This window comes from Panthera uncia, chromosome B4 (assembly GCF_023721935.1).
Source record: "Panthera uncia isolate 11264 chromosome B4, Puncia_PCG_1.0, whole genome shotgun sequence".
In the NCBI taxonomy this organism is placed as follows: domain Eukaryota; kingdom Metazoa; phylum Chordata; class Mammalia; order Carnivora; family Felidae; genus Panthera; species Panthera uncia.
The window spans coordinates 80,521,408-80,533,920 of NC_064809.1; the positions used below are offsets into that span (position 1 = coordinate 80,521,408).

General features: G+C 47.2%; 1 protein-coding gene across 2 annotated transcripts in view; it reads right to left on the reverse strand.

Moving 5' to 3' along the window:
• Nucleotides 1-1,367: 1,367 nt before the first annotated feature.
• Nucleotides 1,368-12,513, reverse strand: part of TIMELESS (timeless circadian regulator) — a 30,424-nt gene continuing 19,278 nt past the window's right edge. Inside the window, exons 12-30 of one of the 2 annotated variants that reach the window (XM_049627352.1) lie at nt 12,247-12,350; nt 11,932-12,101; nt 10,706-10,840; nt 10,456-10,607; nt 8,977-9,074; nt 8,516-8,633; nt 8,206-8,407; nt 7,784-7,929; nt 6,617-6,702; nt 6,413-6,527; nt 6,234-6,316; nt 5,863-6,005; nt 5,471-5,648; nt 5,320-5,388; nt 5,079-5,197; nt 3,470-3,695; nt 3,241-3,345; nt 3,006-3,103; nt 1,368-2,280 (exon numbers count right to left, since the gene is read on the reverse strand). In XM_049627352.1, coding sequence (XP_049483309.1) covers nt 3,030-3,103; nt 3,241-3,345; nt 3,470-3,695; nt 5,079-5,197; nt 5,320-5,388; nt 5,471-5,648; nt 5,863-6,005; nt 6,234-6,316; nt 6,413-6,527; nt 6,617-6,702; nt 7,784-7,929; nt 8,206-8,407; nt 8,516-8,633; nt 8,977-9,074; nt 10,456-10,607; nt 10,706-10,840; nt 11,932-12,101; nt 12,247-12,350 — 2,323 coding nt within the window. In that variant the 3' untranslated portion in view covers nt 1,368-2,280; nt 3,006-3,029. Of the gene's footprint in view, nt 2,321-3,005; nt 3,104-3,240; nt 3,346-3,469; nt 3,696-5,078; nt 5,198-5,319; nt 5,389-5,470; nt 5,649-5,862; nt 6,006-6,233; nt 6,317-6,412; nt 6,528-6,616; nt 6,703-7,783; nt 7,930-8,205; nt 8,408-8,515; nt 8,634-8,976; nt 9,075-10,455; nt 10,608-10,705; nt 10,841-11,931; nt 12,102-12,246; nt 12,351-12,513 lie in introns of both variants that reach the window. The other variant, XM_049627351.1, reaches the window with a different exon arrangement.

Here is a 12,513-nt window from a genome sequence, read left to right on the forward strand (position 1 = left end):
AAGAGGCTGTTTCTCATAGTAACACTGGAGCTAAACCTCAGCCCTTACCACAGGCTTAAATGCAGAGCTGACCAACAACTGCATCGGTCCCAACCATCACAATTATCAGAAGGTCATAATCCTCTATGGCCTCATCTCAGTCATTTATCGGCCTCTGAGCAGTTCTAAGCAGTATAGTATAAAGCTATGCAGTTTATAGTAGGGTTCCACTCCTGTCAACGACGGGACCTCATTGTGCTCAGGCTGCTCCGGCTCCCAGTCCTCAGTGGGGCAGACACATGTGGCCTTCCCTGAGTCCAGCACCTGCAGAACAGGAGCCAAGGTACCACACAATACTCTCCCCGCTGTGCTCTGCTATTCCAGAGTCCTTAGAGCTAGTGGGTGTGGGTCTATGTACTTTTACACATCCCAGACTATAGAGCTAAAGCTGTGGGTCCAGGCATCAGTTTGGTAAAGTCAGCTTGCTCCAGGGCTTCCCTGGTGCCAGGCCTATTAGATCTTGGGTAGAGAGGCCATGTGGATAAGGCCAGGCAGGAACATTAGGGGCCAAGTCTAACAGAATCAGGGGTGTGCAGAGGGTGGCTGGGATCCTGGGGATGAGGGAAAGGACATCAGGACTTTGTCTGGGTTCCATATGAAATGGCAGCTATAGAGTGTTAACATGTAGCAATGAACAATCAAACTATTGCTGAAGTGGGAGCTAGAAAATAAAGTTTCACTTATGCATCACCTCTAGGCTGTACCTTTTAGATTAGGGTCCATGGAATGGGAAATGGAACCCAATTGATCTCACTTGGCCTCTCTTATTCCTAGGTCACCAGGGACTTCTCGGTTTCATTTTCTACTTAAATGCAAGAGCCCCAAATTACCCTTTAGTGAGATGTGCGCCTTTCCAGTAGGTTGCTCCACTCCCAGTACTGTCTTGTAGGAGGGGAACAAAGGGAATGGCTGCTTGCCTCAGTGATCAGTGGGAGACACGACTGTGCCAAGTGTTTGCACGTTTGTACTGCAACGTTTTGTTCAGAGCTCCTTCAAAAGAACATGCAGTAAAGAGTCTATTCAGCTGACATCTTAAGTTTTGACTCCTTAGGATTTTCTGCAGTCACACCCACGTCATTCTCTCCAGGCTGCTCGGAGCCAATAACTGGTGGAGGGTGCTAGGGCTAGCCTGTGTCTGCCAGATATGGGGCTCCTCAACCAGGTAATCTTTGCTTGGGGCTCCCCAATAGTCGGACAAGATTTTTTGAGTAACACTGCAATTTTTCCCTTTCTCCTCTCACAGGCATCTGACCACATCATGGGCTATAGGCTCTCCGAATCTACACTGCTCTATCTCCCCTTTATCCTTCAAAAACATTTTCCCAATAAATCTCTTGCATTTCTAATTCCACCTACGCCTCTTCTTCCTGGAAGATCTGAACTGCACATGTATTGACTGACTGGAGCTTGTCCAGGTCTCAGACACTCCCCAGTAACCTGAAATTTCTGTTAGCAGTATCTGCCTCCCCCTCCCACGTTCCCACTCTAGTTCAACACAGAGATCCAGGGAGATCTAGAGTGAGAATCAGATGGCTATGACTCAAATATGTAAAAGTAGCTTTTTATTCCTCTTTTCATTTAAAAATTTCAAAACTACAGGGTAAATAAATGGAAAAGGATAGCAATACTTTTGTGCCCAATCACAGCAAATGGTCTATACTTGATAAGAGAAACCAGTAAAAGAAATTGGGGCTAGAAGTTTCAAAGAAGCCTGGCAGGTCAGAGCCCCTTTGGGGGCATTTCTTGGAAAGACAGCCAATGCGGACAGCAAGACACAACAAAGGAGCCGGAACGGCCCTGCTGAAGTGCTCAGGTTGGGAAGTAGGGAAAGGCTTGGGATAAAGATACACCAAGACCAGACCAAGCTAGGAAATGTCTTAGCCCTTGGAAACTTCAATTACCCAGAGGTAGCTTCACTCCTATCTTTAGAGGCTGTGGGAGGAAAAACACCAAGTCAGAAGAACAAGACAATCTAAATGCATCCTTTACCTAGGGCTATCCCTGATCTCAATAGCTATTTTTGGAATGTCTCCTTCATCCCACATTAGCTAGAAACATGGGGAGCCAGAAAGCTGATGGTTTCCAAGAACAGGAAAAGACACGGCATTTGCAGTATTTATTCATCTCTTTCTTGCCCAGACTTTATCCTCCACTCTGCTCCATGCTGGAAAACTGGCTCTTGCACCCTTTGTGGCTCCTGCTTCTTCCTGCTGTATACACTTGTCATCCTGAAGATTTATCCTAGACAAAGGATCTTGAGGTGAGAATGTTTTCATGTCTTCTGTAGGGAAAGCAGGAAAAAAGGGAAGGGTGATGGCCTCTTTTAACCCTAAAAGTTAAAGGCTCTTCTTCCAAGAACATAGCAGGTGGAAGGCTGGGAGACTTAGACAGATTGGCACATCACATCAACATTGGCAACTTTTAATTTTACACATTGAATGTAATACCAAACACAAACCAAACACGTTCATCATCTCGAGAGTACTGCATCCCAACCCTACCTAAATCACAGGAATTGGGTTCGATCTGGTGCCTGGGAGTGATCACAGGAAAGAAAATGAGGATGGGAGCATCTGGTGCTTTTTAAAAATGGTGCAATACCCCCACCCATCATGTCACAAAGCTCCCCATCTGGTGCTGTGACCCACCTCTGGCAGAAAGCCAAACAGGGTCCCAGGTGCTTTCTATATCTCACTCACTCCTCCAATTTTCTAAGGGGTGCTACTAATCCAAAGAAACAGATCCTAGAAAAAGAGAGGTAAGTCTCTGGAGAGCTACTGAGGCATACTGCTAAAACTGGGAGACGCAAGAAGTGATTGCAGAGTTGTCCCAACACTGTTGCCGGAAATTCCCGGACCCCAAATCCCTGGGGAAGCCCAGGACTCTACTGCTTCTGTCTACTAAGAGCAGTTTCTGGGTCCTGTTTCTGAAGTCTGACTGAAATTCACCACCTAAAAATGATCTACCTCTACCCCAAAGCTTCTGGCTCTTCAGTCATTCTCATCTTCATCCTCAATTTGAAACCGTTTCTTCTTTTCGATTCCTGGAGCTCTGGACTCTGGTGCTATGGGAATGAAAGGGGTGAGAAGAGAGAGAGAATCTAAATATGTTATGGGGAAAGGACAGTAGCACTGATCTTCGGGATTGAAGGGAAGATGCCAGAGGTCAGAAGAAAAAGCAGGTCCCTGTCAGACTCCCTACCTTTGTTCCTGCCCTCATCCTCCTCCTGTTCTTCATCGCTGTCCAGCAGTTGTCGCTTCCTGGGCACCATTTGCAGCTGTTCTTTCTCACCAGTGGTCCCTTCCCCTGAAATGACCATGAGAGGCATGGAATTAGAGAACTGGGCCCTCATCTTCTCAAAATACCCTATCAGCCCTCTAGATCAACATGGCTAGCCCATAGTTAGTACCCAACAGGTAAGTGGTCTTACCGCTGGGGGACACCGGGCCAGCTTTCTTTTTCCGGGCCAACTGGAGGGCCCTCAGGGCTTGTTCTCGCTGTTCCTTTTGGTGCTCCTCCTCAGGGTTTTGCTCTCCAGGGACTTTCGGTTCTAGTCCTGGCCGAAGTTTTTGCTCCTCCTCTGGCTGACTCAAAGAAGCTGCTATCCTCCGGAGCTGGGAAGGACTCAGCTTGGCTGGAATCCTCCAGAAGGTTTCCTACAGGTGCAAACAAGTTGAAAATGAAAGCAGTAGGAAAGGAGCAGACTCTACTTCACCCGATCTTGATAACATTCATTGAAAAAATATGATTCATTGAATAAACTCTACTTATTGCTTATTTATCCAGTATATGCACAATGTCTAGTACAGTGCCTCATACATCACAAAGCTCCCAGTAAATTCAGTTGTTAATTAAATAAATGAATGAATGGGGGTGCCTGGGTGGCTTAGCTGGTTGAGCATCAGACTTCAGCTCAGGTCATGATCTCACAGTTCATGGGTTCAAGCCCTGAGTCAGGCTCTGTGCTAAGAGCTCAGAACATGGAGCCTGCTTCAGATTCTGTCTCCTTCTCTCTCTGCCCCACCCCTGCTCTGTCTCTCTCTCTCTCAAAAATAAACATTAAAAAAATTTTAAGTAATAAAATAAATGAATGAATGGATATTGGGGATGTAAAGATAAATCAGATATGATCCCTGCTTTCAAGGAACCCACAATCTAATGGGAGAAAGAACCAACATACTATAATCTCACAGGATGGGGGCTACATCAAGGGAATGAATAAATCCCAGCTACCAAAGTTATTACTTTCACTTTAGAGGTTGAAGGAGTGGTAGGGACTGCTTCTCTGAGGAGGTAAGAACTGAATAGACTCTTGAAGGTCAAGCGGAGGGTCGTCAGGAAGATGGGTGATATGTGTGTCACCTTGTATGTGTGGCTGGAGCCGTCCAGTGGAGGGACTGGCACGATCAACTGTGTGGATATAGGAGAAGCCTACTGTTTGGAGAATAGAAAGTAGTCCAGGAGGAGGATGGGGAAACACAGGTGTGTGGGTGGCATGGTCATGAGGCTGCAAAGGCTGGTCAAGGCCAAGCATGCCACTCAGAGGTCGAGGACTCTGTCCTGCCAACAGTGCAGAACCATCCAGTTGGTTGGTTCAGGAGAGTAATATAATCTCTTCTAGAGAGAAAGGGAAGTAATGGACAGGGGAGTAATACAATCCAAATTCCACTTTAGAAAGGTAACTTGTGGGGTGCCTAGGTGGCTCAGGTAGTTAGGTCTTGACCTCAGGGTTGCGAGTTTGAGCCCCACACTGGGCTCTACACTGGGCATGGAGCCTACTTAATAAAGGAAAAATAAAAAGAAAATAAAAGGGGAAGGAAGGAAGGGAGGAAGGGATGAGGAAAACTCAGGACAACATGGAAGACGGACTAGGGAAAGGCGAGATTAGAGAAGATGAACAGGATGGCTGCTGCAGGAGTCTCGGTCAAAGTTGAGAGGAAATGAGGTCAGAGATGGCAACTGCAACGAGGAGAAAGAGATGTACATATTTTAAAATAGCAGTAATATGCCATAGCTGATACCGTAACTGGCATACTTACCTGCCCAGAGGAAGGAGGCCGAACTCCTAGCTTGCGCAACAGCCGTTGAAACTGTTCATTTTCCATTGCTTCCTCATTTTCTTCTGTCAGCGGCACCAAAGGCACTGCCTGCGAGCAGCCTAGAATAGGGCCAGTAGTCATGTGGTGAAGTTTTGAAGAAAGAACTGGTCATCCATCCCACGGCCAGCTCTCCAGCAGCTTCCAGTACCCCAGCCCCGAAAACCATCATTTATCCACTCACCATCCTCTTCTCGATCATCTGCTACTCGAATCAGGCAGTTCTGGAGCCACAGAAGGGGAGCAGAAAAGCCTAAGGGAAGGAAGGAAACTTAGAATTGGCTCATACTACCAACCCCTCCACCTGAGACATCTCTCGTAGGCCAAGTCCTCACCTTCCTGATACAGGCTTTGCCCAAGGTTTTCAGTTGAAAGCACTGAGCTACCCTGGGCTTGCTCTGCTTCTGAGTCCTCCTCTTTCTCTTCATCTTCTTCACTCTCTTCCTCTGGCAGGATTTCCTCTTCTTCCAGATCTTCCTGGCAAAAATCTTTCAGGGACTCCTCTCCATTAGGCTAAAAAGGAAACAAGATGAAGAACTGAGTGGAGTCCGTTGGTTCTTGACCACTCCTGGAAACTGGTGGGGTGGGTGTGTGTGTGTGTGTGTGTGTGTGGAGGGGAAGACACCTAGCCAGAGAGCTTAAGGCAGGAAGAATCTGGGTGAGCTACCTCTGAGGGGCACTTCAGGGGGAGTGGGCCCAGCCTGCAGAGCCAGGGAAAGACTGTTACCGAGCTCGAGGGTGCCGGCTTCTTCCGGCGTTTCTTATATAGCTCCCGTCGCTCAGCCACCAGCCCCAGAGCCAGCAGCTTATCCACTATTCGGGCCCGTGAGCGTTTGGCTGTGATATTCTTCATGATATGACCTAGCACATCTACAAAGAGAGAAAGTGTAAGTTCCCTAAAGCAACAGGGGAAACAGAGGAGTGAAAGACAGCAGAGGTCTTTGGAAAGAGGCTAATTCAATTCACTCACAAATGACACCACAGGTATGGTAAGTGAAAAGAAGGAATGAGATAAGCCTTCCTTGGGAACAGGAGGCAGGGGGAAGCAATGGCCAGCTCGGCTCTCTCATCTCCAAGGTTCCCTGAGCTTCCACTCACCATCTGAGTCCTGGAACTCCTCAAAAAGCCGCTGCAGCTCCAGCTCCTGATCTTCTGTCCACAGTACAATATGGGTTCCTTTCCTGCTTAAGGAGACGTCAGTGGAAGAGGGGGCCCAAGGAGGAAACTGAGGACTGAGGACTCCCAATTTCAATGCCCTCCAGAACATGTGCCTCTACCTTTGGAAGCCCTTGACACTGTCAGCCAGTCCCAGCCGTACCAGATGGTGGATAACTTGCTTGCGTGTCCGAGGGGTTTTCAGGTGCACCAAGATGGTGTCTACCACATCCTGACCTAACGTGGAGGGGGAGTGAGGCAGTAAAGAGGGGTCCTGGAGCTCAGGCTGCCTGCTTCAAAAATCTTCAGATCTCAAGGACTCATACCTTCTACATCCTTATGGGTGAGGTACAGTTCCTGAAGCTGGGCCTCCTCCTCTGGGCTCCACGCCAGGGGTCTGCGACTGGAAGATCTAAATGGGGGAAAGGAGGGGTGCCTGGGTGGCTCAATTAGTTAAGCATCACACACTTTGATTTCGGCTCAGGTCGTGATCTCATGGGTTTTCGAGTTTGAGCCCCGCATCAGGCTGCTTGCACTGACAGTGCAGAGCCTGCTTAGAAGTCTCCCTCTCCCTCTCTCTCTGCTCCTCCTATGCACAAACTCTCTCTCAAAATAAATAAATAAATAAACTTAAATAAAATAAAATAAAAATAGGGGTGCTTGGGTGGCTCAGTCAGTTAAGCATCTGACTTCGGCTCAGGTCACGATCTCATGGTCTGTGAGTTACAGCCTCGTGTCAGGCTCTGTGCTGATAGCTTAGAGCCTGAAACCTGCTTCGGATTCTGTGTCCCTCTCTCTCTCCGCCCCTCCCCTGCTCATGCTGTCTCGAAAATAAATAAATGTTAAAAAAATAAAAAAAATAAATGAATAAAAATAAAAATAAATTGACAAATGGGGAAAGGAGAAAGGGAACATGTAGGATGTTGGCCCCAAAGAGGAGACCAAAGGCCCTCTTTGGTCAGCTCCAAAAGGAACAAGAAGGGCAACGCAGGTGACTGAAAGGAGCCACTAGCAGTGGCTTAAGGTGTGCTTCCTTTCCTTCATTCTCCTTCCACTTATGAACCCAAAGGCCAAATGAAGAGATTTGCTGGGTTGGGCCTATGGAAGCAGACACTGCAGGGGCTGAGCAGATTATGGGGAAAGGAGAGGAGCTGAGCTACAGGGAAAGAGGGCAAACATTTCCATGAATCTTTATGGTTTCCCAGCACATTTTGGGACAGGGCACCTTTGGGACAAGGGCCACCCCACTGCCAACTGACTACCCCCACGAAGGCTGGTGAAGGAAGGAAACTAGAGCAGACAGGAGATAGGCTCCAGACCCACTTCCTCTCTTGGGTGATCTCAGGGAAAGCAATTCACCTTGGGAGCTTATTTTCTCACCTATTAAAGAGGAAGAAAGTCAGACTAGCTGATCTGCAAGCTCTTCCAGCTTTGACACTCTGTGACTGTGTCACCCACCATTACTTCCCATCCTTTCCCATCCTGAAGCTCACCCGCCATCCAGAGAGCCATAGCCCTCGGCCATCTCTCGAACCACAGCTGTGTTCTTCCAGAACAGCAGCTCCACAAAGGCTTTTTGGTTGACTGCAGCCAACGCAAAGAACTTGCCCAGGATGTACTTGGCAAAAGTCACTAGCTCCTGTGGGATGAGGAAGCTGCTGTGAAACCTCTGGCCTAAATGGACACATAAACCAGGCCCTCCAGCCATTTTCTACCTATTCCCAGCTGCCTCTCCTCACTCAGACTCTCCTAGCCTGCCCCTCCAGCTCCGTCCACCTGCCTGCCTACTTCCTCACCGATCTCTCCTCTCTTAGCCCTTGACATCACTCAGCACCCTTTATCTCTTGCAGACTACCCTTCATTACCCCCAGACCCCCCTATGCCTCTCCATCCCTGTTCCTTGGTATGCCCTCACTTTATAGGCCCCAGCAGCCGGGTCACTAAGCAGACGGTTGAAGAGGCAGAAGAGGGAGAGCTGGAAAAGGAGGGCTTCCATTTTAAGGTCATGGGCCAGCCGGTGCAGCATCTTGACAATGCAGTGGTTAGTGTGGGCACTGTTCTGTCGGTAGCTCCGCAGCAGCAGCACATAGGCTCGTACAACAGTCGAGCTTGCAAAACTGCACCAAGACACAGAGAAAGAGGCTGTCAGCATGAGAAAGACAGTGATGGCCCTCCCAGCTCTATAGTCGCCAACCTGGGACCAACTCAGTCTGCTCAGCCCGCACCGTTTCAGGTAGTCCAGAAAATTAAATTCTTTTTCTGACACCTGGACCGCTTGCAACTCTTCCTCCTCCTCCTCCTCCTCTTCTTCCTCTGCCCCTTGTTCCTCTGGCCCCTGGTGCCCTATAGGAAGAGTGAGAATTAGGGGCACCTGGGTGGCTCAGTCAGTTAAGTACTTGACTCTTGGTTTTGGCTGAAGTCATGATCTCCCATTTCATGGGTTCGAGCCCCACATTGGGCTCTGTGCTGACAGTGCAGAGACTGCTTGGGATGCTTTCTCTCCCTCTTACTCTGCCCCTCCCCCACTTGCTCTGTCTCTCTCAAAATGAATACATAAACTTTAAAAAATTAAAAAAAAAAAACCAACAGAAAACAAAAAAGAAAGACCGAGGATTACTGGATCTCTGTGATGCTGGTTCTAGAAAAGAGCTGGAAGGACAGAGATGTGAAGGAAATGGAGACTCACGGGGAAGCGGGGCACAGAGAATCTGTTTCAGCAGCTGGATCTCTTCCTCTGCAGAAATGTCTTGAGAGCCAAACACATCTCCCTCTGGCCACACCTCCCTGAAGCCCAGAGAGAAAAAAAGACTTTAACCAGGGAGAATATGAGTTATAATTTGAAGTGAGAAGTGAGAGAAGGAATTTCATTTGCTGCCAGAAAGAGAATGCAAACCATCACTCAAAGATGAAACAAAGACTCTGGGGAAATTTTCCCTCATAAGCCACATTGCAACGAGAGGCACCTGGGTGGCTCAGTTGGTTAAGTGTCTGACTTCGGCTCAGGTCACGATCTTAACGGTTCGTGGGTTTGAGCCCCGTGTCGGGCTCTGTGCTGACAGCTCGGAGCCTGGAGCCAGCTTTAGATTCTGTGTCTCCCTCTCTCTCTCTCCCCCTCCCCCACTTATGCTCTCTCTCTCTCTCTCTCTCTCTCTCTCTCTCTCTCAAAAATAAAGAAACATTAAAAAAAATTTTAGGGGGCCTGGGTGGCTCAGTCGGTTAAGTGTCCAACTTCAGCTGAGATCATGATCTCGCGGTTTGTGAGTTTGGGCCCTGCATGGGGCTCTGTGCTGACAGTTCGGAGCCCGGAGCCTACTTTGGATTCTGTGGCTCCTCCTCTCTCTGCCCCTTCTATGCTCATGCTCTATCTCTCTGTCTCCCAATAATAATAAATAAATATTAAGAAAAAAATTTTAATACAAATAAGCCACATTGCAATGAATATCACCATGCAAACAATCTAAATGTCTGACATTTGGTTGAACAAATGTACATTTCACGATGCCATTAACAATTATGGCAATATATCTCGTATCTCTTAAGAAATCCTCACAATATATTAAGAAGTAAAAAAATACTATAAAACAGCATATACAATGTTTCATTTTTGTAAAAGAAGCTGTATAGATCTATATACAACACAGAAGATTAAAAAGCCTGGAAGATTACTCATCAAAATGTTAATGATGATTATCTTCAGCCAATAGAATTATCTATATTTTCCCCCCAATTAATTGTGCTTTCTGATATTTCTCAAAAATAAAATAAAAACAAACAGCAGGGGGGCGTGGGTGGCTCACTCAGTTAAGCGTCAGACTCTTGATTTCGGCTCAAGTCATAATTTCACAGTTTGTGGGTTTGAGCCTCATGTCGGGCTCTGAGCTGACAGAGTGGAGCCTGCTTGGGATTCTCTGTCTCCCTCTCTCTGCCCCTCCCCTGTTCACACACTCTCTCCAAAAATAAATAAATAAACATTTAAAAACAAACAACAAAAACCCCACAAAGCCAATCCAAGCTCCCCAGGACTCAGTGCTCAGTACAGAGCCCCATGCTTCTGATGGGACTTCTCTCAATTGAAGGCAAAGAACCTTGTACCACAGTGAATGCCTTCCCCTACCCCCGAAATCCAGGAGCTGAATCCAGGAGAAGGGATGAGCAGGGTTCTTACCGGGCAGACCTAAGGAGGGTTAGGGCCTGTGGGGCCTGACCAGCCAGGAGACAGTCTTGGATCCGCACCATGGCTTCTGCCCGCTGCTCTTCCACTGGCACCTCTGAGGCCGCATCAAAGGGAACCATGGAGTCCAAACTGAGCTCAGGATCCTAGAGAGGGATTAAGGCTATGGGAACAGAGGAGGGAAACCCAGACAGCCTATCGGTGCACTACCCTTGAGAAAGATAGACTTTCTGCAACTACCTACCTGGGCATAGCACTGTAGCTGCTCGGCCAGGGATGGCCACATAGCTTCTAGTTCCCCTGTGCTATAGGAGACATTACCAGAAGCAAGAGGCTGATCTTGGACCTTCTTTTTCTTCTTTCTTTTCTTTCGTTTGTTCTATGGAGAAAGAACCATTGTTAGGATGACAGAAAAGCTAAGAGGACTTTTTCCCATCAATGTCTTCTCTATTAATTCATTCACCAGAGGTCTGAATTAATTAATAATCAATAGTCACGGAATGACAACTGTGTGCTATTCATAAGCAATAGGGATGCAAGAGTGAACAGTGTATTTCCTTGCCCTTGAGGAACATACAATCTAGTGGAATCTTGAGACAGGTGAGTAGATAGGTAAATTATAGTACAGTATGGGTAAGACCTAGAATATGGCTGAGCATAAAATGCCATGGCAAAACTTAAGAGTAGTATTTAACTTATTTCTTGGGATCAGAGATTTCCCAAAAGCAGTTCTAGCTTATAAACCAAGCCTATAAAATGAACAGATTTACTATGAGGATAAGAAATTCTACCCAAAAAAGGGGCACCTGGGTAGCTAACTTGGTTTAAGCATCCAACTCTTGATTTTGGCTCAGGTCATGATCTCACCTTTCATGAGCTCAAGCCCTGAGCCAGCCTCTATGCTGATAAAGAGCCTGCTTGGGACTCTCTTTCTCTCCCCCTCTCTCTGCCCCTCCCCAACGTGGTCTTACACGTCTTTAATCTTTTATTTCATTTCAAGCTCATATTACAATCCCACGTTTAGGGATCTGAGGACCCATATGAGCAGGTTGAGTTATTCTAACAGTAACTAATATAGGATGAGATCCCAGACCTTCTGGCTTTTAATTTAGGGTTCTTTCCATCTCACTACAATGCTTCTGAAGTATAACCAAGAAGGATCACAGCATAATTACTAAACCCTAAAACTGTGAATCCCCATAGTTTATGTGCTTAGCACACAGTAGGTATTTAATAAATGCTTTCTAAATGAATTAAAATATTTATGTTACACTGGAAATAAATCTAATTGAAAAAAGGAAACTATAGTAGACTCACATCAGCAACACCAACAAACCCTTTGCCCTCCTTAGTTCAGAGTAGTTCTAATAGGTGAGCTTAAGCTGCAGAAATAGGAGAAGAGTTCCCTGTTCTCTGACCCTTCCCTCATGGCTCTTTCCAAACTGTCCACATGCCGGGGCTACCCAGTACCTGCACCACCAGATTCCCACGGCTCCGACAGAACCGCTCCAACATCTTGAGGAAGAGGTGAGTGGTTTCTACCAAGTCACGAAGGAAAGAGCGTGGCTGACATCTCTCATCAAACTTTCGAAAGAGTGCCAGGAACAGCTCTCGGTACTCCATCACATAGAAAATGTTGTCTAGGAATGGAGAAGAGAAAGGAATGGATGGATTGGTCTGGAAACTTTGGTAAAGGGAGAGATGGATGAAGTTGGGACTGCAAAGAGTGAGATTGTGGTCAAGAGACAGGAAAGGCCAGGGTCAGAGACCAGGCCAGGGTCTCACTCTTGATGATGCGGCTGCTCTCCCTCACAGCCTCATCTGGGGACATGTCCATCTCATTCACTGTGGCCAGCAGCTCCTGATAGGCCTTCAGGGCCAGGTGCATCCTGTGAGATGAGGGAAAGAGGAGAAATGGAGGACAACTTAGGAAATTGGCTCATGGAAAATGTATCACTTCTAAACCTTCCCTAAAAAAGGTGCCATCAAAAAGAATGACCCAGCCAGTCCCTGCTCCCCATCCTTACCACCTTAATCCTGAAACAGGAAGAA